Here is a 16,133-nt window from a genome sequence, read left to right as displayed (position 1 = left end):
CGAGGACGGTGGGTTCACTACTGCACTGCTTTTTCACAAATTAAATGTACAACACAACGCGGAAAGATTACTGTTGACTTTGAAACACCAACCGCCCCGAACAAAACTGGATATTTAACAAATATCGAGCACAAAATTAAGCGGAGGGGGGAAATGATAATGAGCTCACCAGCCGTCCAATCAGAAAAGACGTTTCACGTTTTGCGAACAAAATAGGCGAATAATTGTTTTCTAACAGTAAACACAAACGAGATTAAAAGTAACGTCTTTAATTCAGACTTTCGGAAAAACACTCGTTAAAAAAAAAACTTTAAAAGGGTGAAAATATAGTTTTGGTTTAGGTACTCTGTCTCTCGGTGGCCATATTGGGCCAGCCGTGCCCACAGGGCGCTGCAGTTTCTCCACCAACCGCTAGGTGGAACTACACTGGCTGGTTAGACCTGCAGCACACAGCTAACAGCTTTGTTACTTTAACACGTGTGTTGTTGTGAGACACGAAAGGGAAAATGATCCTACTTTTATTTTTTATTATTTTCTGTGTGTGTATAATGTATCTTACTATAAATGGATTATACAGAGCTGTATCTAGCAGCAGTTGTCAGACTGGACAACCCCTTGAGTTTATGTCAGATATTGTTCATTTTTTTAAACCTCAAGAACACATTCAGTTTCATAAAAAGAAAGTTATACAATTTATTGCTCAATAAAAAAAAAACATATATCACAGGTTTTGTAGGAAGTCCATTCTCAAAAACAAACTTCAGGATTGGAAGTACTGATACTATTGATCCACTCATCCCATGTCATCAGAAGGTTTATATTAAACTTTGTGGACTGGCCTTTTAAAATGTACACAATGTATTTTTATTGTTTTTTATGATCATATAGATGTGATATACTGACTCAAAAAAGACAGACATCATCAATAACAACTTACTACTGTAAGACAACTGAGTGCCAGCAAAAAATCTAAAGAGAAATAAATGAACAATAAAAAACTTTTTTCCCATGTTTGAACAGTACAGACCATGCAATACTATTGTAATACATCCACAAGCAATTACATGTTTCCCTGATTTAAATAAACAGCAGTAAATCAGATATCATAATCTGGTCTGGTCCATGCATGCTTCTTAACTGGCCAAATCTGTATTTCTTGCCAAAACTGAGAGAGAAATTGAACAGAATGAAGAATAAGTTAATTGAGTTAACTTAAAAGGAGTCTTGGGCATTTTAAACAAAACAAGTAAGAAGAGTGAGGCATAAAATGAAACATGGACATTTATGTAGGTAAAAAAAAATAATAAAAAAAAAATTTAACAAGATTCACCCAACAAATGTTTTAGGCTTTATCATATGTGCTTTGAATACAGAGTTCACTCCTAGATTACTTTAATCAGCCTCTTGGTAACGGTAACATAGAATCATGATCTTGAAGCATAGAAATAACTAGAGAGCCAATCAGTCTAAAGTACACCCTCCACATGGCTGGGTTAGTTTTAACTCAGTGATACAACTAAGCCTCCCAACTGAAAACAGTAAGAGAAGTCATTCCTCTCCTATATACATTTTAATCAGTTAATCTTTCAATTTTAGCATTCTGATACCAGCTCCTCCTCCAAGCTCCTGCTCCAAAAATAAATGTGCCAGTGGTATTGATATTTATTTTAAGGTTGGAAAGCTTGTTTAATTAAAACAACAAACAGCTGTATCAAAGCTTTCTTTGCATCATTTTGCCAGACGTGTTACAACTAGCCCCTTTATCTGTTATAATGAACACAGTCTATGGGGTAGGTTGTAACATAAGACACCCACTATGCTTTTGGCTGAACTGTTCAGAACAAAGTTAACAAAGTGAACGTTTTCATTTATAGCTGACGTGTGGAGGCTGCTCGCAAGAAAATACTTGGATCATTTAGCCAAAAGCATTAGGTTGTGCCTCGTTCTCCCAAAAGATCATCCAACAAGGATCAGACAATTACTTTGACTTATTTGTAAGCTAATGTACTAACATATGTATATTCCATGCTTCATACATGAATATTTAACTTACACTAATTATTATTGGAACACATTCTAAGAGTAATTATTTGCCTTCATTAACTTTCTAAAGGTTTAAAGGTCTAAAGTTTCAATCTTAGATCTTCTAGTTTGTGCCAAAACGGACCTGATCACTCCTGTAACACCCGGAGTGTAAAACAAAAATACACCAAAGGGTTAGGTTTTGTTTTATGCATTAGAGATTTAAAACTCAATACTATTATTATTATTATACTTTTAATTTTTAGTAGTAGTAGTAGTAGTAGTAGTAGTAGTAGTTATCATTTTAGCCATGCTACATATGGCAGGATGTATTGTCTGGGTAACGCATCTTTACTGAGGTATGTAAAAAGGCAATATTAAGACAAATTACAGCATACAGGCACTGAGAGAACAGGAAACACTTTCAGGTAGTGGGTTGTTCTTAAAATTAGAAGATTTGATTGGTTAATTAGAGTCTGAGTGCAGTGTTCTTGAGATTTTCCCAGGAGCAGTGGTCACTGAGACGTCAGTTCACTTTCATCCTTTGAATCGCTGCTTTCATCATCCCCATCCATACCCAACTGCTCAAAGTCATCCTCATCTTCATTCCCATACTCATCTTCCTCTTCCTGAGCCAGACGTTGATGCAGAGCCTCAAGTCCCAGGAAGCGCTTCAAGAGGGCAGCGAGTGCCTCTACATCACTGAGGGAAGAAACACAAGCATTGATTCATTTACCAACATTGCAGTTTAAACTTTTGCCTTTCCCATAGTTATAAAAACAAACAAACGAGATTCATTGGGAACATTACTGTGCAAAATTCACCTGAAAAGAATCTGATAATGAAGAATTCAGCATATTTTAGTAGTTGAGATGTAAACAAAGTAATTTAGAGTGTTTTGATGGGAAATAGTGAATTGTAGAGAAACTCAGATTTCTTTACAGTGGTGACAGAAACCACTGTAAAGGGGCGCAGGAAGGTATTTGGAAAAAAAGGGGAACTGTATATGAGAAAGCAAAAACTACATTTTGGAGTATTTCTGTTGGTCCATGTATTGTGAAATGTAGTCACAATGTAAAGAGTAGTTGCTGTAAATCACATGATGCTGAAAAAACCCCAAAACAAAACAAAACAAAACAAAAAAACCCCACTATTTTTGGACAGAGATGACGAAATAATAATAAAAAAATTAATACAATAGGAATTAGAAACACACTTTACCACCAATGCACAACCGTTCAACCTCCGCATTTAACCCATAAGTGGCAGTGAAAAAGCATTGTGCCTCTGTAGAGCATTTCACAACAAAACAGTCTTGATGACTTTCTATCAGCAGGCACGGACAGCACAGACAATTTGTTAGTTGTAGCACTCACCTGCGTCCACCGAGAGTAGCGTTCTGTGTGAGAGGATGAGAGAATCCAGTGGCCATCCGCAGCACCAGCACATAACCCTTCCCCAAGTAGCGCACCTTCTCCTCCTGAACACTGATGTCCCTCAAGTGCCGAATATCCAGCAATACTGATGTAGATACAACCACAGCAATGTTGCCCAATGCTCTGACAATGATCTTAACATCATTAAAAGGGTAAAAAAAATTGAGGCATTGAGGAGATTATGGAATTGTATGATGTCACTCTCACCCATTTCATGCCCTTTTTTCCACAGGGTGAGTATCATTGCATACAGACTGAAGGTTTTCAGCTCTATATTCCCCTTAGATTTGTCAAACACTGCTTCCTGTAAGATGAAGAAATGCCATTTATTATTTTAAACAGTCGAGAATGTGACACTTGTATGTGTGTGAAAAATAAAAAGATACTTCCATACCTCCCACTCCTCCATGTTTTGTAAAGCAACAAATAAGCAGCCTGTTACATAGAACGCCTTCCATAACACGCTGTCTGCAATGTACAAAAATGGTACAAAAATTACAATGATCTAATGTTTCTGAAAGGGATCTTTTTGAAAAGGGACTGCATTTATCATTACTTTCAGAATGCCATATTCACCTGAACTGTAATATGCTGCTGCCAGGCCTACTGAGGCAATGCCTGCAAGAGGAGAAAGGAAAGAGGAAGTGTCATTTAAAGGCAACTGTGTAGTTCCTTGAAAGAAAGTAGTATAAACGTATGATCTTCCTTCATCCAACTTTAACTCATACCGACAAGCAGAGACCAGGATCTAATTCCAGGTGATCTCTTCAGATGGAGAACATCAGCAGTGTGCTTCTCAATTATCATATACACCATCTATGGAAAAAAACAATGGCAGTCATAATCATAAACATCCACTTGGGTCATATGACAGTTTAAGTAAATTGTATGTATTGCAAAGCACTGAAACTGATATGACAGGCACACAAACTGCGTTAGGACATAAGTAAAATATGAACAGTTATCAATATGAGCATATTATGGGCCACCACCCACACATGGAGAAGAGAACATCTCGGATGGCTTTCATCACGTCAGCAGGGCTGGGCTGGGCTGGGCTGAGTCTGGCCAGCAAGGCAACTAGAAAGCGAAAACTCACCTTTATCACGTCGCTGAAGTATCTGGGTGTCTAACTGTCAGATCCCACTTCTTGTCTGAGTGTAATTTACTAACGAGCGCTCAGTTCAGGTCCATGCATTTCCCTCACACACGGGTTTTTCCAACTTCCTCCAAAGCAGCCTGCACTCTGATTGGTCATGGGCGTCACGAAGCCCCGCCCCTAACGGCTTTCCCTTAAGTGTCTTAGTGTGAATCCAAAGCAGTGGTAATATTTTATATATAAATCTGTAAAAACTCAATGTTTTGACAGATGGCTTTTATGAACGTATGATAAAGTTTAAAGATTTTTTTTTCACACAAAAAAACAACACGTGACGTAACCGCACGGTGGGACCGTTGAGTGTTTTTGTGCGCATGCGCGCTGGTTCAGCTGAAGGACAATGAAGGCGGCTGGCGCTGTGTTGAGAACCCGAGGAGCTTGTCTTCGACATTTCTTCAGTATTTCTGGCTTTAAAATGGGCTGCGGCGGTGGCGACAGACCTTTTGTTGTCAGCAGTAGGCAGTGTGAGCGTGTCTGCCCTGTTTTTTGATGAACGTTTGGACCTTAAGAGTCACAGCCGAGCAAAACCTTGCCTGTGTTTTCACTCGCTTTCGGTTTGCAGTGGAAGAAGACGCTCTTCTCTACCGAGCTGGACTTTCACACACTGAGAGCAGACCCACTGCTTTCAGGTCTAAAGAAGGTTTGGACAACTTGGAAAGAAAGCAAGCGGTTGCATTTTTAGGTTTCAGACTCCAGGAGTGCTTGTCCTAGGTAATTACACAAGAAACTAGTAAGGCTGGATCGATTCACGTATTTTTAGGTTTCAGAGGTCGAGGCGTTTTCAGTATTTTATGGGTTGCACGTTGATCTCGGAAACACATCATCATCATCATCATCATCATACAGCAGCAGCAGCAGCAGCAGTAATCTCAGTATGTAGTGTATATGCAGTATATATGAGCTTATTAGATTTAACTGATCAAAATCTGACCTCCCCTCCATCCACAGATATTCAGAGAGACCACATTGCAAATCACACAATGCTCAGGTGATGTTGGGCTCTTATGCTGAAACGACTGCATAATATTTCACTGTGTTTATAATACAGTCTACAAGAAAATGTGTTCAGGTCTCTGTAATGCTAATGCAGTTATTTTTGTATTTATTCTTCTTCTTATTTTTTACAGTTCACAAATAACCCATTAAAAGATTTGGCCCTATATTTTAAGCCAGTATTTGGAGATGCTGGGCTTCTATGCTAAAATCTGAATATCTAAATGTTATGAACTGCCTCAAATTAAACCTTACTTATCTCATATGCTATACTATGTTACGTATCTCATATACTACTATGTTTAGACTTCATATGTCTAAACTTAAATTGAATTCAGGTTTCAAGAGATCATATTAAAAATTGTACTTCCTTAAAAGTAAGATATATTGTATAGTCCCTAGTTAGATTTCTTAAGACAGACTTTTATTTATAAAGTCTCCACTGAATTGACTGTGTGTTTCTGTCCTGTAATTGAGGTCTAGCTAGTGTCTGTCACATGTGGAGACATAATGAAAAGACCCACAAGCCCCCTGCTCTGCTGTCTTTATTTCTAAAGAACTGTTACACTCTCAAAACAGCAATCATGTTCAGGTGTGTCATGGGAACCTTCAATTACCACCTGCTATCTGTTAAGTTTCTCATTATCTGGGTATTATGTGATGGCCGTGGGTTTCAGGGTACCACTTTCTCCTTACTGTAATCTGTAATTACAGTGTTCGTTTACAGGCTGGGATTCTGATTGGATGCTCAGGAGTTCTTAAAACTCAACAAATCTATCATAAGCTCATTTGAGTTCTGCTGTGGGTCTGCACTGAAGAGGAATACGCTACGTTTCTACCGGGACAGGAAATAATTTCTGCTGTTGATTGTGTTTTTCAGGAATTGTTGTATAATGTCTGAGGTTCACATTGCAAGGAAGAAGGAGAAGTGTGAAAATTGCACTAAACAGGTAACTGTTTTGCTCATACATATTTTATTAGAACTTGTAGAAATAGTTGCAATTCATATGATATACTTGTTTTAATCATAGCTGGCAATCGTAGTTGTGTAAATTGTCTTATCAATCTTGTTCTTTCATTTTATCTCATAGTGCAATAAGAAACAGAGCGATGATGCTCTAAGCTCACTGCAGGAGAGAGGTGTTGCCAATGGAGAGGTAGTTTGTTTATTGCTTATAGTTCAGAATCTGATAAACTAATAGGTCCCTTCTCTATTAAGCCAGTTGTTTTTGCTCCTCAGGTGAGCGGACATGCTCCAGCTCAGGCAGTGCTGCTGAGTGCATGCCTCTCGTGTGATGGCTGTGTGTCTGAAGAAGAGAGCCAGAAAATCTCTCAACAGAGCCTTCAAGAAATCAACCGTGTCCTTGCCCTCAATAAGGTATGGTCAAAGTGCCTTGGGTTAAGAATTTAACTAATGTCTGTCCACAAGGAATAGTCTGACCTGAGGAATAGTTCTGCCCCTCTGCCCCCAAGTTTACTCATGCGGTTCTGTTTACCGTAATTGCGTTCTTGTCCTTTTTTTCAGTACAAGTCTAGTCATATCATTGAATTTAGTGTATATTCCACCACGATTTAGCATATTACTGATGTTCTAACATTGTTGGTATTATGAAGAAAAATGTTTTGTGCTTATTCTGGGCTGCTTGGTCATGAGTGCTTGTGCATTTTGGTTATGTATATTTGGGGGGGGAGTTGCGACAGACCATGTGTTTCATACAGTGTGAGTTTCTCACATACCCTTTTGTTTGCTTGTGCTTGTGTGTGTTGCAGAAGTGTGATGCGTCAAAGCACAAAGTGCTGATGGTGTCTGTGTGTCCTCAGTCCTTGCCGTTTTTTGCTGTCAAATTTCACCTGGATATCCCAGAAGCTGCTCAAAAGCTCTGTGGCTTTCTAAAGAGTGTGGGTGAGTCTCCTGCCAAGCTCAGCGAATGTGTCCTTTCAGTCTGCCTCCAGATGCCGATCATGTCGCACATGCTTGTTTCTCTTCCCCCTTTTTGCCTCTTGGCTTTGATTTGTGTAGCACCATTTTTATTTTTGGATGGAAATTTAGTGCACGAAAGCAAAGCTACACCTGTGTGTTGAGTTTGTAATCAGAGATTCAAGAGTCTCAGTGCTTTTTCACTTCCACAATAAAAAGGAAACCTGTTTGTCTCTGTTCTCAGGAGTTAAACATGTGTTTGACACTACACTGGCTGCTAGTTTCAGTATTCTGGAGAGCCAGAAGGAGTTTGTACAGAGATACCGTCGCAGACATCACGACACACATGCTATGCCAATGTTCACCTCCTCGTGTCCAGGTAAGCAGTTCTATATCTATCTATCTATCTATCTATCTATAGATAACTTATTAGCTTGGTGGTGCATTGACTTAGGAAACTGTAGGCACAGATTCGGTTTAGTTTATGTGCTGATTGAGAAGAGACAAACTCTTTCCAGTCTCAAATGTTGTAATGTTGAACGTTTACCTAAAAAAGGAAATTTAGAGCACTTTTTTCAGGCATTTGTGGTTCTGAATAATACATGAATTTGAGGAGATTTTTTTTTCTTTTTCTTTTTATTTAAAATCATTAAACCCCAACTGGCAGTCACAAGAAATACTCATGTCATATCCTGTTGGTGTTTAGCTTAGGAGATCTGTGGACAACAGTGAGGAACGTGTGGGAATCAGTTCATTCAGCTAATTTTATAAGCATATACAAATATTACAGTGGTGTGAGATGGTCAAGTCATTAGCCTGGTCATTAAACGGGTGTTAAAATGTGAGTGTGGGGGAAGAGTGTGTGAGTGAATGTGTACACACTGTGCTTAAAGGGGTGTGACTGGACTTAGATAGCCAAAGCATCCTGCTTCAGAGAGATAGGCTGGTGTGAATAGTCTCACACCCTTCCCTAGAGATAGAGACCACTTTCCTACTTCCTTCAACCCTTGTGAAAATTCCTGTGAACTAAACTTTAAATGCACCTGATCACAAAAAGCCTATTATCATGTTTTATCTGGGAAACAGTGGTGAATGATTATTGGTGTGTGCTTGGTTTTGCTGTGTGGCGATAATGGTTTCGGTCAAAAATAAAATAAAATAAACTGAATTTCTCTCTTACTCCAGATACAGCTGATCAGTCAAGACATGTTTGATATCTGACTTGTGTTTCTTTAGCTTGTAATGGGAGATGCTGAGCTAACATTGTTAACAAACAGTATACTGGACAAGTGAAGATTTGGGAGTGTGTTAAATGAGCTTTTGAGGTTTTGGATGTGTATTTACAGTAAACGTTCAGCGTTTGTTAGCAATGTTAACCTAGCGTAATACGCCAAACTATTCCATTAGGTATATTCCTAAGGTGTAGTTAAGTATGTGTGTGTTTGTGTCCACTTAGGATGGATTCGCTATGCAGAACATGTACTTGGAAGTCTGGTCACTCCACACATCTGTACAGCAAGGTCACCTCAGCAGGTCATGGGCTCTCTCGTCAAAGACTACTTTACCAGGCAGCAGGTCAGCTTGCTTTGAAACACACTAAGCTTTGTGAGAGAGTGACTGAACATGTCTTCTGTGGTTTCAATTATCCAGCTTAAAACAGTGCTAAGTGGCTTATGGTGAAAAGCTTTTTCTTGTACATTTGCACAATATCAATATTTTGTCTGCTATGTAGTGATTAGGGCTGTCCCGGTCCGATCCAGGCATATGTTAAAGAATCAGGTATTTGTTATTTTAGTGGTAGTCCACTTCAGAGTCTTTTGTTTTAGCCACAGTGTTCAGAGTGCCATCTGGTGGCCTAAAGATGCCATTAACGGACGAAATATGAGTTTAGAGCCTGCCGTGTGGAACATGAAAACATCTGCAGCACTAGCAAAAGAGCCGGGAGGAGGCTAACGCTAATGCTAATAAGCACACACTATAGAAACCCAAATCATAGCACATTCACCCACCATAAACCAATTGTTTCATATCAGTAGACCACCAACAGCCATCAGTCCAGAGTGTGTACCACTACACGCACACACCCAAAAATAAAGTGATTTGACTGCAGTGTTTTAAATGAGCTGGGTGCTGAGTGGTCAGGGAGGAGAGTCAGACTGGATTATAAGATATTAAACACTGTAAAACAGTCTTTACTAAACTAGATAAATCATTTCCTAAACCAGAATGTATCTTTAAAGAAACTGTTACTAAAAAAAAGTTTTACTGAACGTAATAATCAGCAGTCCTAAACTGTGTGACGGTATTATGTATACAGATGCAAAGATTGGATCAGAATGGTATTATTCTCAAAATTAAGAGGCTGGATCGGGGCAAAAATAACCAAAAAAACTGCATTGTATTGTATTGCATCTTTGTGTTTTAACTAGTGTGCTAGCTTGTGGCTAGAACATTTTAAATCCGGTTATTTGTAACAAAAAACACAGCTTTTAACATATCACATTAGTCTGAGACACAATTCCAGCCACTTTATATATTTGCTGTATCTAATCTAGACACCACTACATCATTTCTAATCGAGTTATGAATCTTGAGAATCATTATGCCCTATATATTGTGGTGTGGAGTGTATGTGTGTGTATATCAGAGTTCATCATATGATTTTTTCCCCAGCTTGTCAGCAAATATTCTGAGTAGAGTTAATACCATAGATGTAAAACATCTTCTGAGTCTGTCAAAATTGTCCCACTCAAACCTGTTTCCACAATAATTTCTTGCTTGGTCTGTTGCATGCTCCCATAACGTTTTGAATCACATCTAACTCTGCTAGTGATTACCATCAAACAGTATTCTTCTCTAAACTTAACACGCTCAGCTAACACCAGCAGTAGCCCTGGAGTGGCAGTGGTGGTACCGTGAAGAATAAAGAATGTTGAGGGAGTGTGATGTGTGTTTGTAGAAGCTGACCCCGGAGCAGGTGTACCATGTGGTGGTGGCTCCCTGCTTTGATAAGAAACTGGAAGCAGTGAGAGAAGAGTTTTATAACAGCCTGCTGGAGAGCAGAGATGTGGACTGCGTGCTTACCTCAGGTATGAGCTCAAGGCACTTAACCCGATGCGCCTGTGTTGCTCTTCTGTGTGCAATCTGAGCTCTCCTCACAGTGTACTATCAGGCGGCTGTTATTTCAGTTAAAAGTGTCACCTGAGTATTTGTTGTCCTTTGTCTTTGTCTCTCACCTGAAAGTCTTTTAAAGGCGTCATAGAATGCATGTGTATCTTTTATTTATCTTTACTGTATAAATAGTATGTGGAAAATGGCAATAACTAAGTCTGGAGGATGTACTTATCTCCAGTGTTAAAAGTATCAACACCACCATGTGCTCCACAAGTGCTTTTGTGCTTGTCAAAAACCCTTTGCTACAGGGCTGGGTTTATGTACATTTTGGAGGCCTGAATATAACAAGTCTTGACTGTTGCAAAACAGTTTCACAGCCCTGTTTTGGTTATGCTGTATTTGATGAGTTAATGAGGAGACAACAGTTTAGAGTTTTGTGTTTTGAGGTTCACGTTATGTCCCTTCCATATACTGAACTCTCATTATTCAACTATGCTGAGGTGAATATAGTTTTCTCTTCTAGGGCACCTTTTAAGTCTATGTCCTGAGTGTTGTTTCAGTAGCTTTTGGAACCACTCCAGTGTAATACAGGGGTGATGGACTTGGTTAACTCTATACTAGTCCCAACAAGGAAGTTTCGTGTCTTAAATAGACAGGCCAGCAATACTGAATCAGAGTTGTGCTGTACTGTTGTGTTGACATTAAGTCAACGGATATAAGCTCTTCAGGACGTGTATTTTAAATGGAAGTATGTACACTTGTGGCACAGACGGCACACTTTAATGTTTTCCTCCTTCTAGTGATTTGTGGAACAGAGCCAGTGAGATTCTGTTGTAATGGCAGGGTGAAAGTCACACAACTCTGTAAACCACAAGACTTGTTTAATAGCGTCAGACAATTACAGTTGTTAGAGTGCGAGTCAAGGTGTTTTACTAGGATACATTTGTGTACATCTCTGTTTTTGTTCAATTCAGTGTTGTCTTTTGTGTTGTTTCAGTGGAAATTCTGCACATGATGGATCAGAGTAATGTCTCCATGGAAAACATCGACCCTGTTCCTCTAGATCATGTGTAAGTTAGATTACGGACATTTTAATGAGGTTAATTCTGATACTCCGGAAGTTCTAAGGTCTCAGAATGAGAGAAAGATACTGGAGTATTCTCATCTTGAGCTAAGTTATATCCTTTGGGCCGGAGACATACGTGCACTTTATTGTTTTATGCAGCCTCTACCGGATATTGATCATGTGCTGAGAAGATAAATAAAAAAGCTGTCGTTGACTTGCACTGGCACTTTTTTGCCAATAAAAGATGATCTTTGATCTTTGTCTCATTGGAGTCTAGTGAAAACGTTATGACCTTGGTACAAGACCACAGTCTCTGGGCTCTTTGGAAGGCTTTATGAGGTCATAACATAAGGCCATGACCAGTGCTGTCTTTTTCTGTTTTGCAAAACTAGCCTTTGTTTCATTGTTGTCCTCAAGAGGTGTGGAGAATATGAGCTGCATTTGCTGTGGTTTGTGTGTGGCAGGTTTGGTGAGATCAGTGATTCCAACTTGATGAGACATGATGGTCGAGGCTCTGAAGGCTTCCTAGAGCACATTTTCAAATATGCAGCCAAAGAACTATTTGGCTTAGAAGTTCAAGAGATTGTATACAAGACCCTCAGGTAAGTTAAACTTGGAAAATATCATCACTATGTGAAAGTAAATATATTCATATTTGGAAAAATTGCAATTATGACCTTGTCAGTTAATTTCATTTCATGACTTTTTCAAAAAGTCATTTCACCTTGTTGTGTTTCTGGTAGAAACCGAGATTTCCAGGAGGTGGTGCTAGAGCGTGATGGAGAGACTCTGCTCCAGTTTGCTGCAGTCTATGGCTTCCGGAACATTCAGACACTTGTCCACCGTATGCGGAAAGGCAGAGTGCCGTACCAGCTAGTGGAAGTGCTGTCCTGTCCGGGAGGTACATAACTATATTCCAGAGAATGCTTAAGTTAAGATGAATCTTGTCTCACCGCCTTTGCAGTACTTATGGATATCTTGTGCCTGTCCTGTTCTGACCTAGACCTATAACTAACAAACTAATGAGATTGAAACTTTTGTATTGATGGATTAACCTTTCTTGCCTTTTTGGTAAAGGTTTAGCAGGAAACTCACAGACCATTTGCATGCAATGTAAATATCACATTTGACTCTACTTGGCCAATCAGATCCGTGCATTATGAAAAGCGCTGCGAGACAGTGGTCAGAGGTTTGAGTCAGGAGGAAAGTTAATTCACATGGTGGCTCTAAAAAGAGAAAAGTTGTAAAAAAAGAAAAAGCAATCCATTCTTCAAGAATAGACCGACTCATACATGTTTATTCTCTTGTTGGTAGTATGGGTCATATTATGATTGCAATGTCAGATGATTAAGCCCTCTATATTAAGATGCTCTTTTTTCTTTTTTTAAAAGCAGCTTTGCTTGTAAATTTGACTTAAAACAAGAAAAGAAGATTCAGAGTATTTAGATATAGTTTGTTCAGTTCATTGTAAAAACTGACACTAGTTGTTGCAATGTATTAAATAGTAATTTTACTTATAGTTTAATTTGACACTCAAACATTCATGACACTCATGATTACATAAAATGTGTATATAACTACTACAGTATCCAAAATAGGGCACAGAATCAAAATGCAAGGTAGATTTGATGACCTTGAGGAAATGGTTTTTAACTGGACCTTACTGAATTTGAATTAAATTTACATTTAATTTTTTTAATGTTACTTGTTTTACCCTCTAGTTTTCACAGTCATGCTTTGAAACTGCTTTTGCTTAGTTAATGTTCAGTACCCTTGTCAAATATTGTTAAATGTGGTAGCTAATATTAAACTTAAGGATCTGTGCACGTTAGACTGACATGCAAATAGCCTGGCCCTTTACTTGGTCACAATACCCTATATATAAAATGGACATTTTGGCCTAAAATTAGCACCTAATGCAGCAGTTCATATCTCAGCATCATAGGGTTAACAAAAATTAGAATTTTATTTCCTTTTACCATCAGTGTTCTGTTGCTAGCATTACACATCTCCAAAATGGCAACTTTTATAGGTGAATTTCAATCATTTTTACATAATTATGTATAACCACTCACTGTATTTCTTTGCTATCACCCCACAGGTTGTGTGAGTGGCCGTGGCCAGGCAGAAGGAGAGGGAGGCAAGCCTGACCGTGCCCTGATCCAGCAAATGGAGGAGGCCTACAGTAGTCTGCCCGTCCGTCTGCCTGATGCCAACCCTGAAGTCCAGCGCCTTTACCAGGACTGGTTAGAGGGCCAGGACTCTCCACATGCCCAGCAGACCCTCCACACCAAATATAGCAAACACGCACAACCTCCTTCACAAACTCTGATCCCTGATATACAGTGGTAAAGAGCAGAAGGGCTTTAAGGGACCATTTATTTCTTGTATGTCTAGAGAGATGCAGCCGTGTTTTTAATTGGCAAGCGCAGAGTATAAAGCAGAGACTGGGACTGTACTGTGATCATGCTGGCCACGGCCAGACTGCACTGCGTCCATTCTAAGTGACATATTATATGACCTAAAAGCAACCAATCCAAGGAGTTTTATGTTCAAGTTCTGCAGTTTATTTGCTTGTAAGTCTTCTTCCATTGCTTATAAAAGATGTCATGAATAAATTATAAATCTTAGAGATTCATAAGTGGACCGTAGCAATAACCGGGCATTCTCTACTTACATTATATAAATATTATGACCATCAATTAAATCAATTATAAGGTGTTAATCACTACCCACATAGTGTTTGTACTGTTATTAAATGCATAATTATTGTTTATTAGCCTTGGAACGGCATTTTAACCCCCTTTTTCAGCAACCAAAGACCATTTGTTCTGAAATTAGTTTGTGGGGAATGTCATTAATGACAAAATACAGAGCAACTGTCAGTTCAGTGAGCTGCCACAAGGTGGAAATGTACATACAGTAAATATACACAATAGTCCTTTCTGCTGGAGGTAGCAGGCTGTAGCTTGTCTCTCTGGAAGCCAATCAAACTAGCAAATATTTTTTGACAGAGGGAACGTTGGTGCTGCTTGTCTACCATTAAATACTTGTGTACCTAGGGACGCATGATATTGCAATCATATCTGTATTGGCAGGTAAATGCTCTACAAAAAGTGCTAAACCCTGATTATTGGTGCAACAGTGTAATAAAGAAACAATCACTGATCCAGGCTTCACATTGATTACTCTCATAGTGCATGTAAGTTTAAAAAAAAAAAAATGCAGATTTTGTTTGGTGCACATAACTGATGTACTCACGGAACAGTATAAACAATTGAGGCATATATAGTGTAGTAAAAATAAATATTTACAGCTGACTGGTATTATAAACTGATAATTGGTGCATTTATTGTAGTGCAGAATGTTGATGCTACCTTACGCTGAATTGTCTATTTTATTTATATTACTGCAATTGTAGCTTTCCACAAATTAATGTTAAATTTCTTTTTAAGGTTGTCAGATATATACAGGAAAAATATCAGGAAATCTGTCAGAATTCTGACAGGATTTGTCTATAGGTGCATCCATAACTGTAACATGGTTCTGTACTAGGTATGTCTGATAAACACTACCTACTGTACCCAGTAGTGCCACTCAGTGTATTCTAACAATTACAGTTACATCAGTGAGAAAGCATGAACCATTCACTTTAATCAAACTCACACCAGCTCACGTTGGAAAATGCTTCCCTTTCTTTTAGTGATTTAGTGTTGTTACTATCAATATTTCCTTTAGAGGTTCAGTAAATGAGAGTATAGTGAAATGTGTGTTTCTGGTCATATGATCTGCTCTATTGTTATAGGACGGTGCATTGGTGTGTGGGTGTGTTGCCCTGCCCTGGCACACCGACAAGTTTTTGTGTGTCCTATCAGCACCTCATGCCTTTATCTCTGTGTTTTCTCTCATATCTGCTTGGACTGAAATGACATAGCAATAATAGACAAACTTTGTGGGTGGGAAGAATGTCATGGGTGTGACTTTTATTACACCATCCAGATTCTCTTAGATCTTATCTTATAATCAGGATCTTAAATAAGAATCGTTAATGATACACTAAAAGAGACAGACCAGGCCTTGTTACATAATAGTTGTAATGGATTTTACACGTATGAAGAATATCAGGAACTCTTATAGCAGTCAGCTGTTTGACAGTGCATATGTACACCATGTTAATCACTTAGTGTTCAAAGTAGTTTATTCACAATCGATTGGGTTTTTTTTTTGGTTTCCAGTCTCACATCTAAAAAGATTGAATTTAATTTGTAAATTCAAGTAACTTATTAAAATGCCCAGGATCTACAATCAGCCAAACTGGCTACACTGGCACATTTACAGTATGAATATAGATTAGTGTGCACAGTCCCTGTTAATCCTAATTCAATAAAATACAAATGAATGCTTACATAATTTATTTTAAAGATA

At 38.6% G+C, this 16,133-nt stretch overlaps 2 protein-coding genes across 2 annotated transcripts; one reads left to right on the top strand and one right to left on the bottom strand.

The window, feature by feature from the left end:
• Positions 1 to 489: 489 nt before the first annotated feature.
• Positions 490 to 4,666, bottom strand: cybc1 (cytochrome b-245 chaperone 1). The gene is made up of 7 exons (XM_072667274.1): positions 4,558 to 4,666; positions 4,187 to 4,274; positions 4,035 to 4,076; positions 3,853 to 3,926; positions 3,666 to 3,762; positions 3,399 to 3,543; positions 490 to 2,724 (listed from the first exon to the last, which is right to left on the bottom strand). The coding sequence occupies exons 2-7, from the start codon at positions 4,272 to 4,274 to the stop codon at positions 2,538 to 2,540; spliced, it is 633 nt and encodes a 210-aa protein (XP_072523375.1). The 5' UTR covers positions 4,558 to 4,666; the 3' UTR covers positions 490 to 2,537.
• Positions 4,667 to 4,962: 296 nt separating this feature from the next.
• Positions 4,963 to 14,876, top strand: narf (nuclear prelamin A recognition factor). Its single transcript, XM_072667270.1, has 12 exons — positions 4,963 to 5,328; positions 6,491 to 6,560; positions 6,702 to 6,767; positions 6,851 to 6,988; positions 7,381 to 7,513; positions 7,773 to 7,907; positions 8,985 to 9,103; positions 10,488 to 10,617; positions 11,640 to 11,712; positions 12,173 to 12,310; positions 12,452 to 12,609; positions 13,810 to 14,876. The coding sequence occupies exons 2-12, from the start codon at positions 6,504 to 6,506 to the stop codon at positions 14,058 to 14,060; spliced, it is 1,398 nt and encodes a 465-aa protein (XP_072523371.1). The 5' UTR covers positions 4,963 to 5,328; positions 6,491 to 6,503; the 3' UTR covers positions 14,061 to 14,876.
• Positions 14,877 to 16,133: the final 1,257 nt, after the last annotated feature.

The sequence above is a fragment of the Salminus brasiliensis genome, chromosome 22 (genome assembly GCF_030463535.1).
Source record: "Salminus brasiliensis chromosome 22, fSalBra1.hap2, whole genome shotgun sequence".
Taxonomy (NCBI): domain Eukaryota; kingdom Metazoa; phylum Chordata; class Actinopteri; order Characiformes; family Bryconidae; genus Salminus; species Salminus brasiliensis.
The sequence above is the reverse complement of the archived record's forward strand: the minus strand, read 5'-3'. Positions and strand labels throughout refer to the sequence as shown.

Coding starts and splice junctions, on each gene's coding strand:
- narf (XM_072667270.1), top strand. CDS start 6,504: ATGTCTGAGGTTCACATTGCAAGGAAGAAGGAGAAGTGTGAAAATTGC. Junction 6,989..7,380: donor GTGTCCTTGCCCTCAATAAG/GTATGGTCAAAG, acceptor TGTGTGTTGCAG/AAGTGTGATGCGTCAAAGCA. Junction 11,713..12,172: donor CCTGTTCCTCTAGATCATGT/GTAAGTTAGATT, acceptor TGTGTGTGGCAG/GTTTGGTGAGATCAGTGATT.
- cybc1 (XM_072667274.1), bottom strand. CDS start 4,274: ATGGTGTATATGATAATTGAGAAGCACACTGCTGATGTTCTCCATCTG. Junction 4,077..4,186: donor ATCCTGGTCTCTGCTTGTCG/GTATGAGTTAAA, acceptor CTCCTCTTGCAG/GCATTGCCTCAGTAGGCCTG. Junction 3,927..4,034: donor AGCAGCATATTACAGTTCAG/GTGAATATGGCA, acceptor TGTACATTGCAG/ACAGCGTGTTATGGAAGGCG.